The sequence below is a fragment of the Rattus norvegicus genome, chromosome 7, assembly GCF_036323735.1.
Source record: "Rattus norvegicus strain BN/NHsdMcwi chromosome 7, GRCr8, whole genome shotgun sequence".
Taxonomy (NCBI): Eukaryota; Metazoa; Chordata; class Mammalia; order Rodentia; family Muridae; genus Rattus; species Rattus norvegicus.
In genome coordinates this window covers 47,490,476-47,508,919 of record NC_086025.1, presented here as the reverse complement: position 1 = coordinate 47,508,919, position 18,444 = coordinate 47,490,476, and the positions used below count along the sequence as shown (strand labels likewise).

The 18,444-nt window shown below is 38.6% G+C and overlaps 1 protein-coding gene across 4 annotated transcripts in view; it reads left to right on the top strand.

Moving 5' to 3' along the window:
• Nav3 (neuron navigator 3) overlaps positions 1-18,444 on the top strand; it is a 788,263-nt gene that overhangs the window by 217,920 nt on the left and 551,899 nt on the right. For all 4 annotated transcript variants that reach the window (XM_063263475.1, XM_039079115.2, XM_063263477.1 and 1 more), the window contains exon 3: positions 3,977-4,384. In XM_063263475.1, coding sequence (XP_063119545.1) covers positions 4,226-4,384 — 159 coding nt within the window. In that variant the 5' untranslated portion in view covers positions 3,977-4,225. The remainder of the gene's footprint in view (positions 1-3,976; positions 4,385-18,444) is intronic.

The following is an 18,444-nucleotide window of genomic DNA, read 5'->3' as shown; positions in this document are numbered from 1 at the left end:
CAAGTCATGAGCCAGGTCAGGATGCCCTTCTCTGTATCTTAGCTCATTTAAATGCTGATCGTAATGCATCTTGGTCATAGGTTTGGATCTTCCTTACCAATTTTTCCATATCACTGATAAGATGATCTTTCTGAATGTTTTTTGAAGTTCAGGGATGATTTTCTTAGAGTTTACAAAAGAAAAACTCCAAAGCAAATAAACTGTACATCTCTACAGCTCCCAAAGGTAGGGAGATAGAAAAAGAAGAGAGAGAACCAGGTGTGAAGGCCAGACTTATGGCTGACAGGCAGCTGTATGATGGAGAGAAGAGCCTTGCAGACAGAGTGAAACCCAGAGTGCTATGGAAAACATGCTTAGGGAAGACAGTAGAATAAAAGAAAAATGATTTTGAAGAAGTCATAAAAATAGGAAGCTTTGGAAAACAACACAGCTGTGGTCTGTAAGCCTCCTGCACTAGAAAGTAGGAAATATGGTAAAGGAAAGTATGTTATCTCATTAAAATGAGGATGCCTTTCTGTGTTTACATCACACGTGTGGGTGCTCATGGGTACCAGAAGGAGGCTTGGGTACCCTGGAGCTAGAGCTGCAGGTGTTTGCGAGCCACCGGACAAGGATGCTCGAAGAGTAGCCACGGTACTATTAATTCATGTCTCTAGCTTCTCCTCCTACTTATTTAGCATAAATTACTCAAGGTGAATCTGTTTTCCTGAGTCTTGCCCTTTAGTCAGTGTTGCCTTACTCAGGATAATATTTTCTAGCTCCGTCTATTTGCATGTGAAATTCATGATGTCCTTATTTTTGATGGTTGAGTAGTATTTCATCGTGTAGCTATACCATGTTTTCAAATTGAGAAAAGTCTAGGTTGTTTCTAGTTTCTGGCTATTACAAATAAAGCTGCTATGAACATAGTGGAGCATGTGTCCTTGTGAGATGCTGGTGCATCTTTTGGATATATACCTAGGAATGGGATAGCTGGGTCTTGAAGTAGAACTACTCCCAATCTTCTGAGTAACTGCCAAATTGATTTCAGAGGGGTTGTTCAGGTTTGGACTCCCACCAGCATGGGGGAATGTTCATTTCACTCCACAACCTTGCCAGCATGTGCTGTCCTTTGAGTTTTTAATCTTAGCCATCCTCACCAATGTAAGGTGGAATCTCAGAGTCATTTTGATATGCATTTCCCCAATGACTACAGACATTGTATATTTCTTCCTGGGTTCTTGGTCATTCATGATTCCTCTGTTGAGAATTCTCTTGTTTAGCTCTGAACACCATTTTCCAGTTGGATTATTTGGGTCATTGGTGTCTAACTCCTTGAGTTCTTTATATATTTTATATTATTAGCCTTCTTTCAGAAGTATGGTTAGTGAAAATCTTTTCCCAATCTGTAGGCTGTCGTTTTGTTCTAATGACAGTATCCTTTGAATTACAGAAGTTTTCAGTTTTATGAGGTCCAATGTATTAATTCTTTGTGCCTTAGTGCCTGAGCCATTAGTGTTCTGTTCAGGACATCGCCATCTCCTGTGATGATGAGTTCAAAGTTATTCCTCACTATCTGTTCTATTAGACTAAGTGTGTCTGGTTTTATGTTGAGGTCTTTGATCCATTTGGACTTGAGTTTTTTTTGCAGGGTGATAAAAGTGGATATATTTGTATTCTTCTACATGTAGACATCCAGTTAGACCAGCACCATTTATTGAAGAATCTCTCCTTTTTCCGTTGTAAGATTTTGGCTTCTTGTCCAAGATGAAGTGTCTGTAAGCATGCGTGTTTATCTCTGGGTCTTCGGTTCCACTCCATTCATCCACCTGTCTGTTTCTATAGCAATACAACACAGTTCCTATTACTGTTGCTCTATAGGGCAACTTGAAGTCAAGAATAGTGATGCTTCCAGAAGTTTTTTATTATTCACGATCATTTTAGCTATTCTGAGTTTTTTATTTTTCCACATAAAGTTGAGAATAGTTCTTTCAACATCTGTGAAGAATTGTGTTGGAATTTGATGGGAATTGCATTGATTATTCAGATTGCTTTTGGGAAGATGGCCATTTTCACTATGTTAATCTACTGATCCACGAGCAAGGGAGAACTTTCCATCATATTTCTCAATTTCTTTCTTCAGAGGCTTGAAGTTCTTGCCATACAGGTCTTTCACTGGCTTGGCTAGAGTCACACCGAGGCATTTTATTTTATTTGTGACTATCGTGAAGGGTGTTGTTTCCCTAATTTCTTTTCTCAGCCTGTTTTTCAATTGTGTAGAGGAGGGCTACTGATTTCTTTGAGTTAATTCTGTATCCAGCCACTTTGCTGAAGCTGTTAACTAGTTTTAGGAGTTCTATGGTGGAATTTTTGGGGTCACTTATGTACACTATCTTATCATCCTTGAATAGTGATACGTTGACTTCTTTCTTTCTAGTTTGTGGTCTCTTGATTTCCTTTACCTGTCTTATTGTTCTAGCCATGAGTCTGAAGTACTAAATTAAGTAGATAGGGAGAGAGTGGACAGCCTTATCCCTGATTTTAGTGGAAATGCTTTATTTAATTTGATGGTGGCTGTTGGATTGTTATATATTGCTTTTATTGTGTTGAGGTATGGGCTTTGTATTCCTGGTTTCTCTAAGGCTTTTATGATGAAGGGGTGTTAGATGTTGTCAAAAACTTCTTTGGCATCTACTGAGATGATCATATAGTTTTTTTTCCTTTCAGTTTGTTTATATGGTGGATTGCATTGATGGATTTTCATATATTGAATCACCCCTGAATCCCTAGGATGTAGCCTACTTGGTCATGGTGGATGATGTCTTTGATGTGTCTTGGATTTGGTTTGTGAGCATTTCTTTTTTGCAGTGATGACAACCAAATTCTTTATTGTCTAAGTTACATTAGATGCAACACTGTAAAAACCCTGTCAGGAAACAAGGAGACAGAAGATTCAGAGGTAGTCAGAAATGTGGAAATGACCATGGGGGTAGCAGGAGATTGTGGGGACAAATCAAAACAGATTGGCTAAATAAATAAGGAAACACAAATCATATTAAATACTATTGTTGAGCTGACATAAACAAATTAACAAACCAGTCCAATACTGATGGCCAGTGAGACAGAAAGGCCATGCACCAGGCCAGCAAGCAGCTGGTCCCAGAGAAGCGAGCACTGGGGACTACGGATACACACAGCAACATGGTTAATCTCCAAAGCATTAAAGGAAAGATGCCATACGCAAGATTCCATGTGTTGTCATGACAAACATGTAAGCACCAGCAAAAGTAATCTTAAAGTGATTAAAGTAGATCAGCTGTTGTCTGGGGTTGAGATGGGGTGTGTGGACTGACTTTGCAAAACAGTTGAACATGGGACATGAAATGTTCTGTGTTTTGCTTACAATTAGGTTCATGTGGATATATTTATTTCTCAAACTCATTAAAATAGATGAACTCTACTGGGCATGATTATACTTCGATAAAGTTGAGTTTACAAATTATTATTATTATTAAATTATTTAGTAATTTTATTATTTTGTCTGGGTCTGGAGACTACTGAATTGTATAATGCTTAAAGCACAGATATATATGTGGTATGCATATAATGTATCAAAGCATCAGCCACACATATTTATTGAATCCTTGTGCACAAACTATGAAATGTGAATTGGCAAGAATTTATGTGGGACAGAGAATAGATTTTAAAGTGAAAGCAATCAGGATTCAAATTCTAGTTCTTTTTGTAATGTTCTTAGACTTGTAAAAATGAATATCCACTAATTTATCTTAAAGCAGAGGGAAAACAAGCATCCTATTGATTTATTTTGATTTGAAGTTTAAATAAAATTGCTTTTGCTCATTCTAAAGCTATTGTTTGATAGATCACATGCATATTTCTTGTTGATTTCTATTTTAATGTGGTGTGGTGTGGTATGTATGTATGTAGCTCTGTGGTACATGGCACAGTATTAACTCTTGCTTTTCTTTTCTCACAGGTATATAGGACTACTGTACGTTTATATTAAAATGGAGAATTCTGAAGAAAGGAAGAGGTAGCAGTTGGAAATGGCTTTCCTGGATGAGTAGATCACTTAGTGGACATCAGCATTACGGAACGATATGCTGGTTTGGAAGGTGCTGGAACTAAATTGCAAGCTTTCATTTTTTTCATTCAATCCATGGATTTTCTAGTTGTCCCCTGGAGTAGATGAAGCCCGGAGCCAGCGTGTGATGGGACATGTGGCATGCCAGTGTTGTCCTGTTCACTGCGTCTTGGATTAGTTTGCTGCCATTTTGAAGAGTTTGCATTTTGTGGGCAAGGACCTAATGTGATGGATTTATCTTCAGAAATGAACAGACATGGGAAGAATCCGGTGAGTCACAAGCTGGAGGACCAGAAGAAGGTAAGAGATGTAAAAATATCTCTGCTTCATCTGCTTCTAATAGCGGATTTGGTCATCAGGAGTCATTTTATTGCTACTTCTTACTCTACAGCCTCAAGAATCACCCCAAAGGGTCACACTTAAATCTAATATTTCTACCTTTTAAGAGACCTTTTTTTGTTCAGTTACTGCACTATGGTAAGAACAATGTAAAGGGCACTTAAGAAGGGTCAAGGACGTTGCCCAGGACAGAAAGCCCTGTTAATCTTACCATGTAGGATATATTTGTTGACTGCTGTTAGTACAGGGTAGGTATGTGGGGACCAATTGGCTGAGGCACATGAGCAAAAGAGTGAGATAAATGGAACGGCATTTTAAAGTAGGTAAGGATCTAAGAGGCATGATTAAGATTTGATTAATCTTTATTGCTTAATCTTAATTTGCTTAATTTGCTTAACCTTAATCCAATTGATGGGAGAAGATACAGAGACCCACTGTAAAACAGGAGGAAGAAGGATTATAGGAGCTCGAGGGGTCAAATACAGCCCAAAGAATCAACTAAGCAGGGCTCATAGGTGACCACAGAGACTGAACCAACAAGCAGGGGGCCTGCATGGGTCTGCACTACATCCTCTGAGTATATTGTATGGTTGTGTAACTTGATGTTCTTGGAGGATTCCCAGCAACGGGAGTGGAGGTATTCCTGACTCCTTTACCTGCTCTTAGGATCTTCCTGCTGGATTGCCTTACCCAACCTTGATATATGGATTTGTGCCTTGTCTTATTATAACTTGTTATGCTTTGTTTGGTTGATATCCCTGGGAGATCTGTTCTTTTCTGAAGGGAAATGGAGGAGGAGTGGATTTGGGGTGAGGTAGGAGGACTGGAAAGAGTAGACAGAGGGGAAACTGTAGTTGGATGCAATGTATAAGAAATACTACTACTACTACTACTACTACTACTACTACTACTACTACTACTACTACTACTACTACTAGATTTGCTTTTGCGTGCATCTTAGAAATCTGCTTAGCAGATGTTTTACAGTTCTCTAAGACTCCAGGTCTTTCAGTTTTAGAGTTAAGGAGTCTGAGAGAGGCTTTTGAGTCAATTGCTGATCAATTTCTTCAGTTTTTGGTTCCCTGCTCCTAGGATAGAGCCACAGCCACCCCCTTAGCCATTAAAAGAGACAGCAGTGGGTGCCACTTTTCTTGAGTGTAGTGGGTATTGTGTGTCATTTTGTGTACTTGAAGGAAAGTAACATTCGGGAAACACTAAGAACAAGTCCACAATATCTATAGGTGCTCTTCAATTCCTGGTGCATGTAAAATTTACCTTTCTACATGGGTGCATTTCTAAGAATAATGTTCATTTATAGTCAGTTTATATTGAAGTATACTGCTTTTTTCCTTTGTTATAGGCTGCTAACTCAAAGGAGATGGTTAGTTTCAGTCTAAAAGAGTGCTCTGCTGTTTTTTATTTTTGTTTGCTTGCCTTCTTTTCTTTATTTTGGTAATGCCCAGGATTGAACCTAGGGACACTTGCAGTCAACTACTCTACTCCTGAGCAAACATCTCTAGGTCCCTACAGGAGGCAGTTAATTAATCATTTTGCCTTATACTTTTTAAAATATCCTTAACACTGATGGCAATTTACCCATAATGTTGTATAGGCCTAGAGAGTAGGTGGGTGGCGGATAAACACTTGATACTAGAAAGGTCTAACTTTGCTTAGACACCCTGATTTATGGATAGAAAAGAAAAGTACCCATTCATTTCCCAAACAAGTCATTTTCTGCTAATGTAAAAAGAGATTGCAAGCCAAAAAATGAACTGAGTTCTTTGAGAATTTTCTATATTGCTTTTGTAGAGACTTTAAACAATGGACTGTAATCATGTGTGGATTCCCAGGCCAATTCACAAAAGACTGTTCAACTCATACTTGAGTTTAGAAAAAAGCATAGAGAGTTATAATTCTGTGGGAAAATTAGAAATACCAGCTTTGTGTTTTGGGACTGCAATATTCCAATCTTTTTCTCTAGCCTTTGGGAGAGGAAGTAGAGGAAAGGGAACATTTTCATTGAGTAGGAAGAAGAATGAAAAATGGGATTTAATGACCTGTTGGCTGCCACATTGATTGGATATTTTAGAGGGCAATGTGATATAGAAGATCTACAAATAAACTAGAGGTCACATAGATAAACAGATACATAAATGATATATATATCATATGTATAATATATACAAATAACTAGGCAGTCAATAAATGAATATGAGAAAGGTGACTAGAAAGACTAGACAGATACATGTTCAGGGGCATTTAGAATATGAGAAAGGTAACTAGAACGATTAGACAGATAGATGTTCAGGGGCATTTAGAATATGAGAAAGGTAACTAGAACGATTAGACAGATAGATGATCAGGGGCATTTAGAATATGAGAAAGGTAACTAGAATGATTAGACAGATAGATGTTCAGGGGCATTTAGAATATGAGAAAGGTAACTAGAATGATTAGACAGATAGATGTTCAGGGGCATTTAAAATTCAAATTTGTTAAGTGTCAGCTGGAACTGCTAGTGTCAATGACACTTTTATGAGTTTGCATTATAGTGGAAAATGAAATGTATTATCATAAGTTTTTGTAGACAAAGAATTGACCTCAGTCTTGCCATCATACAATATCTAGAAGAGACTATAAAATTATGCTTGTAATTACTTGAAGTGCTTGCAGTCCTTCATAGGTTCAGTGTTCTACAATATTGAAATAAAATATGTATATTCTACGTGTTGCTTCTTGTAGACATGATCATATCCCTGATATTTTGTGCGTATATCTTATTTTCATGGGCTTTATTATATATTAGATATTTAAAACAACATTCAACAAACAAGAGTGAACATGGGCACCGATCTATCTACTACACAGCTAACCTCTTATAGTCTACAAACATGTTACATGATTTTAGTTTTATTTTTCTAATACATGGATTTATGCTTTTTGTGCTTTACTTCTAAATGGAAAGCGATTGTTTATAGCACTTATGGTGATCTCAGGAACATGTTGCTCCCTGCAGTTTATTAATATAGTATCTTCTCTCATAAGTAAAAATCTGCACTTACTATCTTATTTGTTTTGGTTCTTTCACAATAACCACAATTTCTGGGTAGCTCAACCCTACTTTTAGTTGGCACAGATATCCTTGTTCTTGGTGCACAATTTTCCTGGAGTCTCTCTTCCTGAATATTAGATTTTTACTCAATCATACTAAAACAAATACAAAAATAGTTGCCAGTTACTCAAGAACATATAACTTCAAAAGTGAAGTTTTTTGTTTAAATATGTGAACTTTAGGGTTTCTTTTAAGTACTGATTTCTATATTTGAACAGAAGAAAACACACCTGAAATTTATAAAGGTCTCATGAGCACAAGTCGTATCAAAAGCACCATCATTATGAACAGAGCAGAGGGGATCTTTTAGGAATTAAAGAGAGTCAGTCTAACAATCTTAAAGAACTCAAAAAATACATCTAGTGATCATACATCAACATGGTAAGCATTGGGCTGGTTAGAATTCAGTGGCTTTCTTAATTATTCCAGTTCTTATCAGTAGAACTTAGAGCTCATACTGGACCATAGCCTGGATTATAACCTTTACCTTGTAGAATAATCTCCCATGTGCCCATAATGAGGCTCTGTATCTTTAAATTTTTACCTTTTCAACCTTATTTGCATGTTGATGCCAGGGATGCTGGAAGATTGCATCCCATTAGGTTTTTTTTATTGCTCCATGGGATTACTTCTGCAAAAATAATAGGACAATGAAAACCTGATAGGTACAAATGTCACTGGCATAAAATTAGTCGTGACCTTGAACTTAAAAGCTGAGCTCAATAAATTTCTGCTGTCGATGTAACTGCAGCCATTTGCATTTTAGACAACACTGGAACACTAGTTCATAGCTCCATGAATATGTTGTACATTCAGTGAAAGCAGACATCATTGTCAAGATTTACTAGTTAGTATTAAAATGGTAGCATTCTACACATGCCAAAATTATGGCAATGGATTTCAGTACACATTGGGTCACCTGTTGCAGATACTTTTTGCTCCATTGGTTTAATCAGAAGGAGATTAAGACAACGTGTAAATATACATATATTATATACATGCGCACAGAGGACATATACATTTATAAAAATCTGTAGGATCAACACTCAGATTGTACTCCTCCCCCAAATTATTTTCTATATGCTATTGACAAATAATATTTCCCAACTGCTTGGAGAAGGCTCAAGATCAGCCTTTGTTACATAATTCCTTTGCCAGTGACAGCAGTTATCTCAGAGTGTTGTACTGTGGATGCAGTGAGAATGTTCAAAATGTGGAGAAGAGTGTGAAGTGAGATGTTATCATGTCAGTGGCTGCATAAAAAATGCTAATTTGGAGAAGGAGCTTGCCACTTTAAGGGTGGCCCCTGTAGGACTTTAGACTTGAAATCAAGTTAAGGCAGGTGGTTAAATAAGGTAGCATTTGCAGAAGGCTCTGCTTGTCTCATTAGTGACTGTTCACATAGAAATAATTTTACTTTTTCTTTCAAGTGACATTAAGCAAAAGGCCAAGCCTTGTTTATATAATTTAAACGATTCAACCGAAACTAGCTATCTAGAGTTGTCAATGATTTACATAAAAATATGTTATCAATTCAAGTAAGCCCAATTCTAACTTTGCTATTTATATTTTGACATTCTGTTTTGTAAATGTGTTAATTTGTTGTTTTTCCTCCCAGTACTAATGGTAAAATAATTCTAGCAGGATCATAAGGTTAAAGAGGTATATTAGAGTTGGGATTATTCTCCAAGGTGCTATGAAGTACTTGAAATTACACACATAGTACCTGTGTGTAAAAGTGATTGAAATTTTGTCCTCTTGAGAGAGTATATGAGGCTAAGTCACTAGAGAAGGCTTAGTGACATTTTCACTCTTCTGGGTTCTGGCCTTCTTAAGAGTGGTATTCATTAAACCCACCTGACTACTATTAATGTATATACAGCATATACATTAATTAGAGGAAACTGGTTGGAAGATAAATTGTATAAAACCAAACTATGCCATTTAAAAACCATCCAAAGTGGCAGTGTGGGTACTAGGCTAGATTGTGATGGGTTTGTAACAACATTGCTCATGCCACTCTACTTCCAGTTAGTCCGACCTTCCATTTCTGAAACATTTTACATTACAATAATTTGGATGTCACACAGCCACTTTACATGGAGTTCTGTTTTATAAGGGTGTATTAATGTGTATTGCTTGTCTGATCAACACTGTTTCTAGAAACTCTACTCTCAGTTCAGAACTTAGGTGGACCCCTTCCCCAATCCCCTCCTCCTCGTCCTCCTCGTCCTCTTCTTCCTCCTCCTCCTCCTCCTTCCTCTCTCTCTGTCTCTCTCTCTCTCTCTCTCTCTCTCTCTCTCTCTCTCTCTCTCTATTTGAACATATAATCTTCAAATAGAATTCTAAAGATTTTATGGCTTTATTTCTCCTTTCGTTACCATTTGTATAACCATTTTAAATGCAAATAGACTTTAAAACACAAGGTGTTGGAAACAGGGAAGAAAAAGGGATATATGCAAGCACACTCCATTGTTCCACTTCTCTGTTCTGTAATAGCCCATGTGTTTTATCCTAACGCTGGCTTTAATATGCCAGCCAATATAACGATCCTGTCTTTCTTACAGACAACCAATATAATCAGGGCTGAGATAACAGATACTTAATATCTATATCCTTTGAGCACTAGAGGTACAATTGTACACAAGCAGGTACAAATACCTGCTATCATGATGATCCTCTTGATAATACAATGATAACCAATATAGAAGATTTGGTGTATTTTAAGATTGATTTTACTTTAAATTATTTATGTCTCCGTGTGTCTGTGTGGGTATGTTCACCCGAGTGTAGGTATGGACAGAGCTTACAGAAGGAAATGGATCCCTTGGAGCTGGAGTTATGCATGACTGTCAAGCATATGACATGAACGCTGTAGCTCAAGTCTGTTGCAGGAACTCTCTCAACCTCAACCTTTCCTTCCAGCCCCACATAAACCCATTTATATTCCTACTTCTTTCTCTTTTTAGTTTGAAGGGTTTATTTTTATGTGTATAAGTGTTTTGCCTTCATGTTATAACTAGTGCCTGAGTAAGTTAGCAGAGAGCAGAGAGCCCTGGTTCCCTTAGGACAACTGGAGTTATGGGTGATGGAGAGTCATGGTGTAGTTACTGAGGACAGAACTCAGCACATCTGCTACAGCAACAAGTGCTATAACCAGTGAGTCATCCCGCTAGCCCCTCCTATTTCTTTTGAAACTTTCTCTTATCTTGATGCTAACATGAAAATTATCCCATGGCCATTATGATTGTATAAACTAGTAACTAAGAATGAGTTTAAATATTTTTCTAAAATATTGAAAAATATGCATATACCATCTGTCATTCCTACTCTGTTTCCCTCCCTTAATGGTGTAATGACCCAAGACCACAAATGGCAGATCCAGGGAAGGGATGTGAGGCAAGAACAACTTGGGGTGAGGGAGACCTCAGGCAGCAAGCGAGAGCAACAAGAAACAGACTTCTCCAGAGATAGGCTTCAGGGAGCAGATCCTTTAGTGGGGGAGGGGAAATAGAGGCATTTTAAACATTTGGGCTTTTGGGTGGGCCTCATTTGCATAAGGAGGAATTCCAGGTGCTTGCTATGACCTTATAAGGAGAGGGAACGTTTAACCTGACTGTGATTAAGTGTGGGCATAGGTGAGGGTTGCAGGACTATCTGTACCCGGAAATGCAGGCCCAAGGCAGAATGGTCCCACTTCAGGATGAGACTCACAGGGTAAGATCCAACTCATCCCATTCCCGCTCTGGACACGACTCCTCCCAGTCCCACAGATTCCTGGCCCCACAATCATTAATTACAAAATATAGAATAAAAGAACACTTTTCCCCACCTACTCTTCCTTCTCATCCAGTGATAGGCTACCCCTTATCCTGGATCTGCCTTGCTGCATAATGACATCATTCTACAGATGGGCATATATATATGATAAAATATTTCTTCAAAATTATCTATTATCACTCAGGTGTGGATAATGAATTCTGTTTCATAAGAGACTAAGTGAAAAAGCAGTAGGAAACTTTCTAAATCTTTGATGTGTACCTTGTAAGAACCAAGATAATACCGACTTACGACAGCTATGAGGTAGTATGGAGTCTCAGGCTCTATCCCACACCTACTCAATCAGATTGTGTAAAATTCCAGCATCTGCATACTGCTCATTGGTGTTTGAGAAGGAGAGCTCTAGGGAGCCCTGCTGAGAATTTCTTGGTAGAGGATAAAGTTTCAGTGATAAATACATCATTGTGATAAATTTCACTCTGTTGTTGTTATTGTTATTGGGATTTTTGTTTTTGCCTTTTTTTGTATCCTTTCTGGACTCCTTACTTCTAGTATTTCCTGGAATTACTAGTTAACTGAACTACTTATATTTGAATTATTATTGAGGGTTTGATCTGAGCATACATTACATATTCTAGGCCTAAGATTCCGGTATCAACACAATGGATTTGTTATTTGTTTCAGGTCACTTTTCTCTTTCAGCATAGTTTGGAAATAAGACTTTCCAAGAAGGCTTTCATCGTTTGTATTCTATACATTCCTATTTTCCTCTTAGAAATTCTAGACGCATTTCCAGACTGATGATAATACCACCCAGTTTTTCCATATGTGTGGCTTTGACTGAAATATTCAGTTGATAGGTGTCTACACCCAAGAGAGGTGCAATAACCTTGTACTGCCACCCTATGGCTGACAGATCTGCAGCTTGTATTATCCTAACAGTTGTGATGGGCAATGTTGATCGTCCACTATATAGTATACAGAATAACTCAAGATATAAGCTATGAGCAGGACAGTGAGGTATATCTACTTTAGGTTAAATTATGTAAAAAGTCCTACTTTAAATGTAGGAGACTGAGTAAGGTCTAAAGTGAGCAGAGCACACAAATTGGTCTCTGTTTCCTGACTGAACAAGCTGCCATACATTCCTCACATTGCTGGACTGTGCCTCAAACTTCGAAGCAAAATAAAACCCTTTCTTGCTGAGATTGCTTTTTGCCAGGTATGCATTGTATGTATCAATGAAGATGTTACTCCGGATATTAAAGTGTCCATTCCTGCTTTCCAACTCTTACATCAACCCCTCATTCATAAAAAAAACAAAAAAACAAAAAAACAAAAAAACAAAAAAAAAAAAAACCAAACAATACAACCTTGAGATACTTATTAACGAGGCAGTTGAAGTACTAAGTTAGTCCTAGGACTTCTGAACTAGCTACAGAGTAGGATTTCTTTTTGTGTTGAGAATTCTTCACCGGCTTATACTGAGCTGGGTGTTAGCGGTTCAAATTAGACCACAGTTTACCTGCTGATTTCTTGACAGTCACGAAATAGTTGGTGCTCAAGATAATGTTTGTTATACATAGTCTCATGGAACTGAAGCTCAGTGGCAGAGGTGTTCTGAAGAGAAATCTATGAGTTCAAAGAGTTTATTTACCTTAGGATAAGAGCCTGAAAAACCCGATTATTTTGTGTCCATTGAATATTGCTGGGTACAAGTTTTTTCTTAATCTATGGTGCCTTGAGATAAAAATATACTTTTCCAGTTCTAAAAATTACTGTATATGAGCTCGTTTCTGTTTTCATGAGGAGAGAATGACCATCAAACATGCACAGAGTAAACACAAATGAACTTTAACGATTTCCAAGGGAGAGTCAAAATCTAAATGGGTGTGATAAATAACACAAGTAGGCTATCTCAGAAACCTACACACATTCGTGTCTTCGCACCAAGCCAAGGGTTAAACATCAATTCAGAGAGTGTGTTGGTTTTGTTGACTTCAATGTGCTAAGTAGTCCCACTTTCCTCTTACTGCTGGTAGTTGGCAGTCACTTTTTGAAAAACAGAAATCAGCGTAATGAGTTAATGTTAATTTTGAGGCAACACACTACACAGTTCATTGCGATCGCATGTATTTACTGAACTACTTAGCAACCCAGCTACCCATGAGAAAATGGTGACAAAGTGATAGCGAGGGCAGGGCAGAACTCAGGGGGTTAAACACTGGCTTAGGAGACAGACAAGCAGAGATAAAGCCACAAGAGAGACACTGCTTTCCTAAGACAAGATACATAGTGGAGTTGCAGAACGTCTGGAGCTCAAGAGCCAGAAATCCAGGCTTGCTGATTCAGGCTGGGTTAAAGCTGGATCTCATTGCAGAAGCAAGGCACAGGACTAGGTCCACATGGAACAATGGGCAGATGGACAGGTGGCAATATAAGTAGCTGTGACATTGGTGAGGATCGAGCTGAGCTGAGGTCTCTGGGAGTGAGGGGTGCTTTGGTTAATCCAGTAACAGCCATGCCATTGCAGCTACAGGTGCCTTTTTTTTTTAATGGGAGCAGGGTAAGGATGGTACACCTTCTCTCTATCTGGTATGTTGCACAGTGGTTAGTGTATTTACCCTTGTATAGTTCTAATATGCACACCATTCAAAATTTCACATGTTCAAAATTTACTTTGGTAAGTTTCTAATTGGCACATTTTTTTTTCATTTTGCTTTTTAGCAACACATTGTCTAATAGTGTTCTTTGGTCTTGTGAATGAAGCCTGCGGGAGAGGGGAGAGGTTTGAAATTATACAAGCTGCACACTAACCTCCCCCCTTGTCTAATTCAGTCCCATCACAATCGTAACCTTCAAATACCACAGTGGGACTAGATATCTACCCTCTCAATATCTATCAGCAGGGCTTAAATTTCTGTACATGAAGACGTGCGGAAGGACAGATGTCCCTAGCAAGGTCTAGCTCTTGATCTAATGCTTTACAAGAAACCTTTCAAAGTATGACAGAAAATTTATGAACAGTGAGCCCTGGTGCAGAAAAATCTTCGTTTCTATTCATTTATTATTAATTAACTTCGTTGTTGCTGGCCTTAAACATCCTGTGATGGTGGTGGCGGCATGCTTCTCACACATAGGAACTCATACTTGAGGCTCCTCATCTATTCTTAGGAAGCTTTTTCTCTATTATAGAAATGCGTTGCTAGGAGTCTGTTAGGTGCGCTAACAATGCTTCAGGAAAACCGCCAGTCTACCCTGGAAGAGTCCGGCCCCATTCTCAGTTCCTCACTTTGCCAGCTCACAGCGCACTAAGTAATCACCAAAGCTGGGCTTTCTGCTCTCTTTGTGGAGCTAGTGGCATGAGGACAGTCATGTATGTGAGCCAACCTGGTCTCCTGGAGAGAGGCGGGGTGTGCTGTTGGACCGCATTCACACTGAACATTTGTTCAGCATGGTGGGACGCGCTGTGCCTGCAGCCTGCCACAGGGGTAGGATTGCTAGTCTTTTCAGGGAATTGTGTGTGTGTGTGTGTGTGTGTGTGTGTGTGTGTGTGTGTGTGTGTGTGTGTATCAAGAGGATGCTTTTAAAAGAAAGTAGAAGTGTGTTCACCTCTGGGCCTAATTTACAGTGTAGTTGATGTGTGTAGGCACAGCGAAGGGAGTATTCCGCCCTGTTTTGATGTCCCTTCAGATTTTCTACTTCCACCAATATTTTTTGGAGCTGAAGTCACAGGCACTACATTTTCCTAACGTTACTGTTTTAACTGATGCTTAAAACTGTTGCAAACGTATCAAAATATGTGCCTTCAGTTTTCGGGCTAGTCTGCTTCTGAAGACTCAAACAGACATTTCCTACTTTGTACATTTTGCTGCCGGTAGTTAATTTTCTCTTTTATAGTCTTCATTAACGTGAAATGTTCTCCTTCAGACTCTTGGCTGCTGCTTGATTAAACAGCATTGTTTGGTGCGATGAAGTAGGTTTACCTTGCTCTGCCTTAGCAAGGCCTCTATCTTTTAACAGTTGCTGGTGTTGGCAAACTGCGGTGTTTGCAAATAGCAGATAAACAACACCTTGTATGTACATGCTATTTTCTAATTAACATTGGAAAAGAATTTAGGGTAATGCTTTTAAAGCAATGTGAACTTCATAATTAATGTCTCTGTGTGCTGTGCTCTGTAAAATATTTTTTTAATGTAATTATGAAGTAACGCAGTGAGTTCCGGATTGCTTTGGAGGAAAATTACTAGAAAACCAATACATAAAAGAATATTCTAGCACTTTTGTAGGAATGTTCCATTTTATAGACTTCTTGCATATCCATCATCAGGAACTAGAGTAGTGGTTTGACTAGCTGTGGCACTAAACACATGCTTGGGTCAATACCTCATCACCCTCCTTCCTAACACCATTCAGTGAGGCCCTCTGTGCTTCTGGGATATGACATCAACTCCTTAACATGATTGGAGAATCCTACACAGTTTCATCTGATTCGCTCTGATGGTGACTCCTCCCACTGCTCTCCGCCATTCTCTGTAGCCTCTTTGGAAAGCATGTCTAATTTCCTGGAACAAAGCAAGTGCTTCCTCCCTTCAAGCTGTGTGAGTCCTTATTGGTCTGTGGTTTGTAGCTTCTTTTTTGCACATGCCGGATTCCCCACACTATCCACATATCAGATCTTCTCGGTTTTCTTTCTCAACACTGTTCCGTTTACCTATCTGTCATCGTATTCTGTTATAAAAAGAACCCAGCTGCTCGTCTTCTTCACAACCATTCCCATTGCTGCTGATGCTCATGCATTGGTTGTGTCTATAAAGTCATGGACAATACCTGGTTTGGTCATCCTTTTATTTGACTGGACACCTTATACTTGATGCATACTCAAGACCTGTTACAGTGGGACCAGGAAGAAATGCCTGTGTGGCTACAGCTACAGCTTACTCAGAAAAATAATGATAGTTAGAAATTTTTAATGATGGTACAGTTTTAATACTAATCTAAATGACAGAAATACAGATTTTAAAAAGTCAAACTACAATCTCACTCCAAAGCAACTCTATGATTACTGTGAGGTCTTTCTGGTTGGAGTAAATATATTCTGTGGTACTTTATTGCTCCCTGTGAGGACTAAGGAGAACACTCCAAGTCTGGTGGCTAATACAGCCTCCTGAATTTTTCATAGAGTCTCCTGAGACCTTCAAGCATTTGCAAACAAGAGCAGTGACAGGTTTAAAATTCCGTACTTTTTTTCCCTTACAAATTAGCCGTTTACTTATGAATTTATTCATGATATTTTGTAGGCAGAAGGTTAGCCAAGATTTTTGAAGCTTTGGATAGTAACAGATTCAGATATTTGTACAAGATTTGGGTTTTCAGCGTTCATACTGGTTCTATAAAGATATTAAGACTATACACAACTTTTGTTTATTCTTCAATAAGCACAGATAAAAGGATTGTCACATTTTGTTTAGGTTTGGGAGTATCTCCGAGTGGGTGTACTTGAGCACAGGGCCTAGGATTTATTACTTGAGTCGTGGTGGTGATGGAGGTGAAAGAATGGAGAAGCAAGCTCGCTCATGCTATGGCCAAGCTAGAGTTTGTCCGCAGACATCAGTCTACACAGAAGCATTTTCAGCAAACAGATGGTGCTGGCAGGTGTCCTACAATGCTTGACTGGTAATGCCTGTCTCCAGCTAGGTACTCTCTGGAAGAACCATATTCCCTAGGGCTAAGATAGATTCTCCTCTGGCAACTTGCAGCTGCCATCTCTAGTGCATTTTAAGCTACATACATAGTCACTTTCAGGGTATCTGTTGGGCCAGAGACACGGTCCTGGACCCATTTCCAGGTTCTACTTCTGTTGGCTCCAGTCCTCAAGATCATCCGCCCCTCACTTCCTCCTCTTACAGTGTTCTTGTTAGTACCACCTTTGCTTGAGTAGTGATAGCTTTTAGCGATGTTTGCTAGAAAGGCAATTTAAGGAACCCAAGCTAAGTTTCTGGAAAGTCTCTTGCTAGGAAAAAGAAAGCACAAAATTTAAAAAGTACTCTCTATAGAGACATGCTAGTATTATAAAGCATATAGTATTGGTGCTTTCCAGTTTCTTAACCTCTGACCTATGACAAACACTCTTTTTTCAGAACCTTCTGGGGTGATGTAATGCAGTAATAGTAGATTGCTTACCTAGCAGGCAGCAGGTTCTAGACTTCATCCCTGCACTACGTCCAAACCAAAATCAAAACCACACGTTAGTGCTGTAATGTTATGCTCTATACCACATGAACTCTATTGTGTAAGGTCTTATAATATTGAGTGGCTGAGAGTATAAGGAATCTTTCCTGGAAGGTTTTGTTTTTGGTACTTAGCGGGCACTTTCTTAGATGAGGAAAGTAAAATCAAAATCAGCCAGTTTATAGATTCTTATTATATCCAGAATGGGTAGGGGTCCGTTATCTCCCAATGTTGTTTCAGTTTTTCTCAAAGATAATGGGCTTTTCATCCACTTGTTTACAAACATCATTCAAAATGGGGCTTTGTCAAGAGGACCTTAATTCTAATAGAATGTTGATTAGCTAAAGTGGTGCTTGTTTATTTTTCCCTTCTTCTTCTTAAAGTGTTAGAGAGGAACCAGTAGGAATTTAGATCCTGGAAATCAGAGCTTGTAAAATAGCCGATTGCTGCTTTTCTCGGTGATGTCATTGTTCATATCTTGATTTATCTATTTATATCTTAATTAAACCAAATTAAATTAAGAATTTGATTTTTAATTTCATTCGTCTCACTTCTTGTTCCAGACTACCACAGAAGGCTAGTGGATACATAGTGGCTAGTGTACAGAACACTCCCACCATTGCAGGAGTTCCATTGGGAAGAGCTACTGGTTGGATTAAGATGTAGGAAAAAATGTTAGGGACCCGTGATGAGGATCAGTGGGTAAAGGTATTTATGGACAATCCTGGAAACGTGAGTTCATCTCTGGAACTCACGTGGTGGAAAGAGAACCAACTCCTTTGAATAATGCTCTGATTTACACACTCACACACACACACACACACACACGAATAAATGTAAAAAGATGATGAAAATTATGTCATAAAAAACAAAGTCGCAAGTTAGACCAGTGGACAAG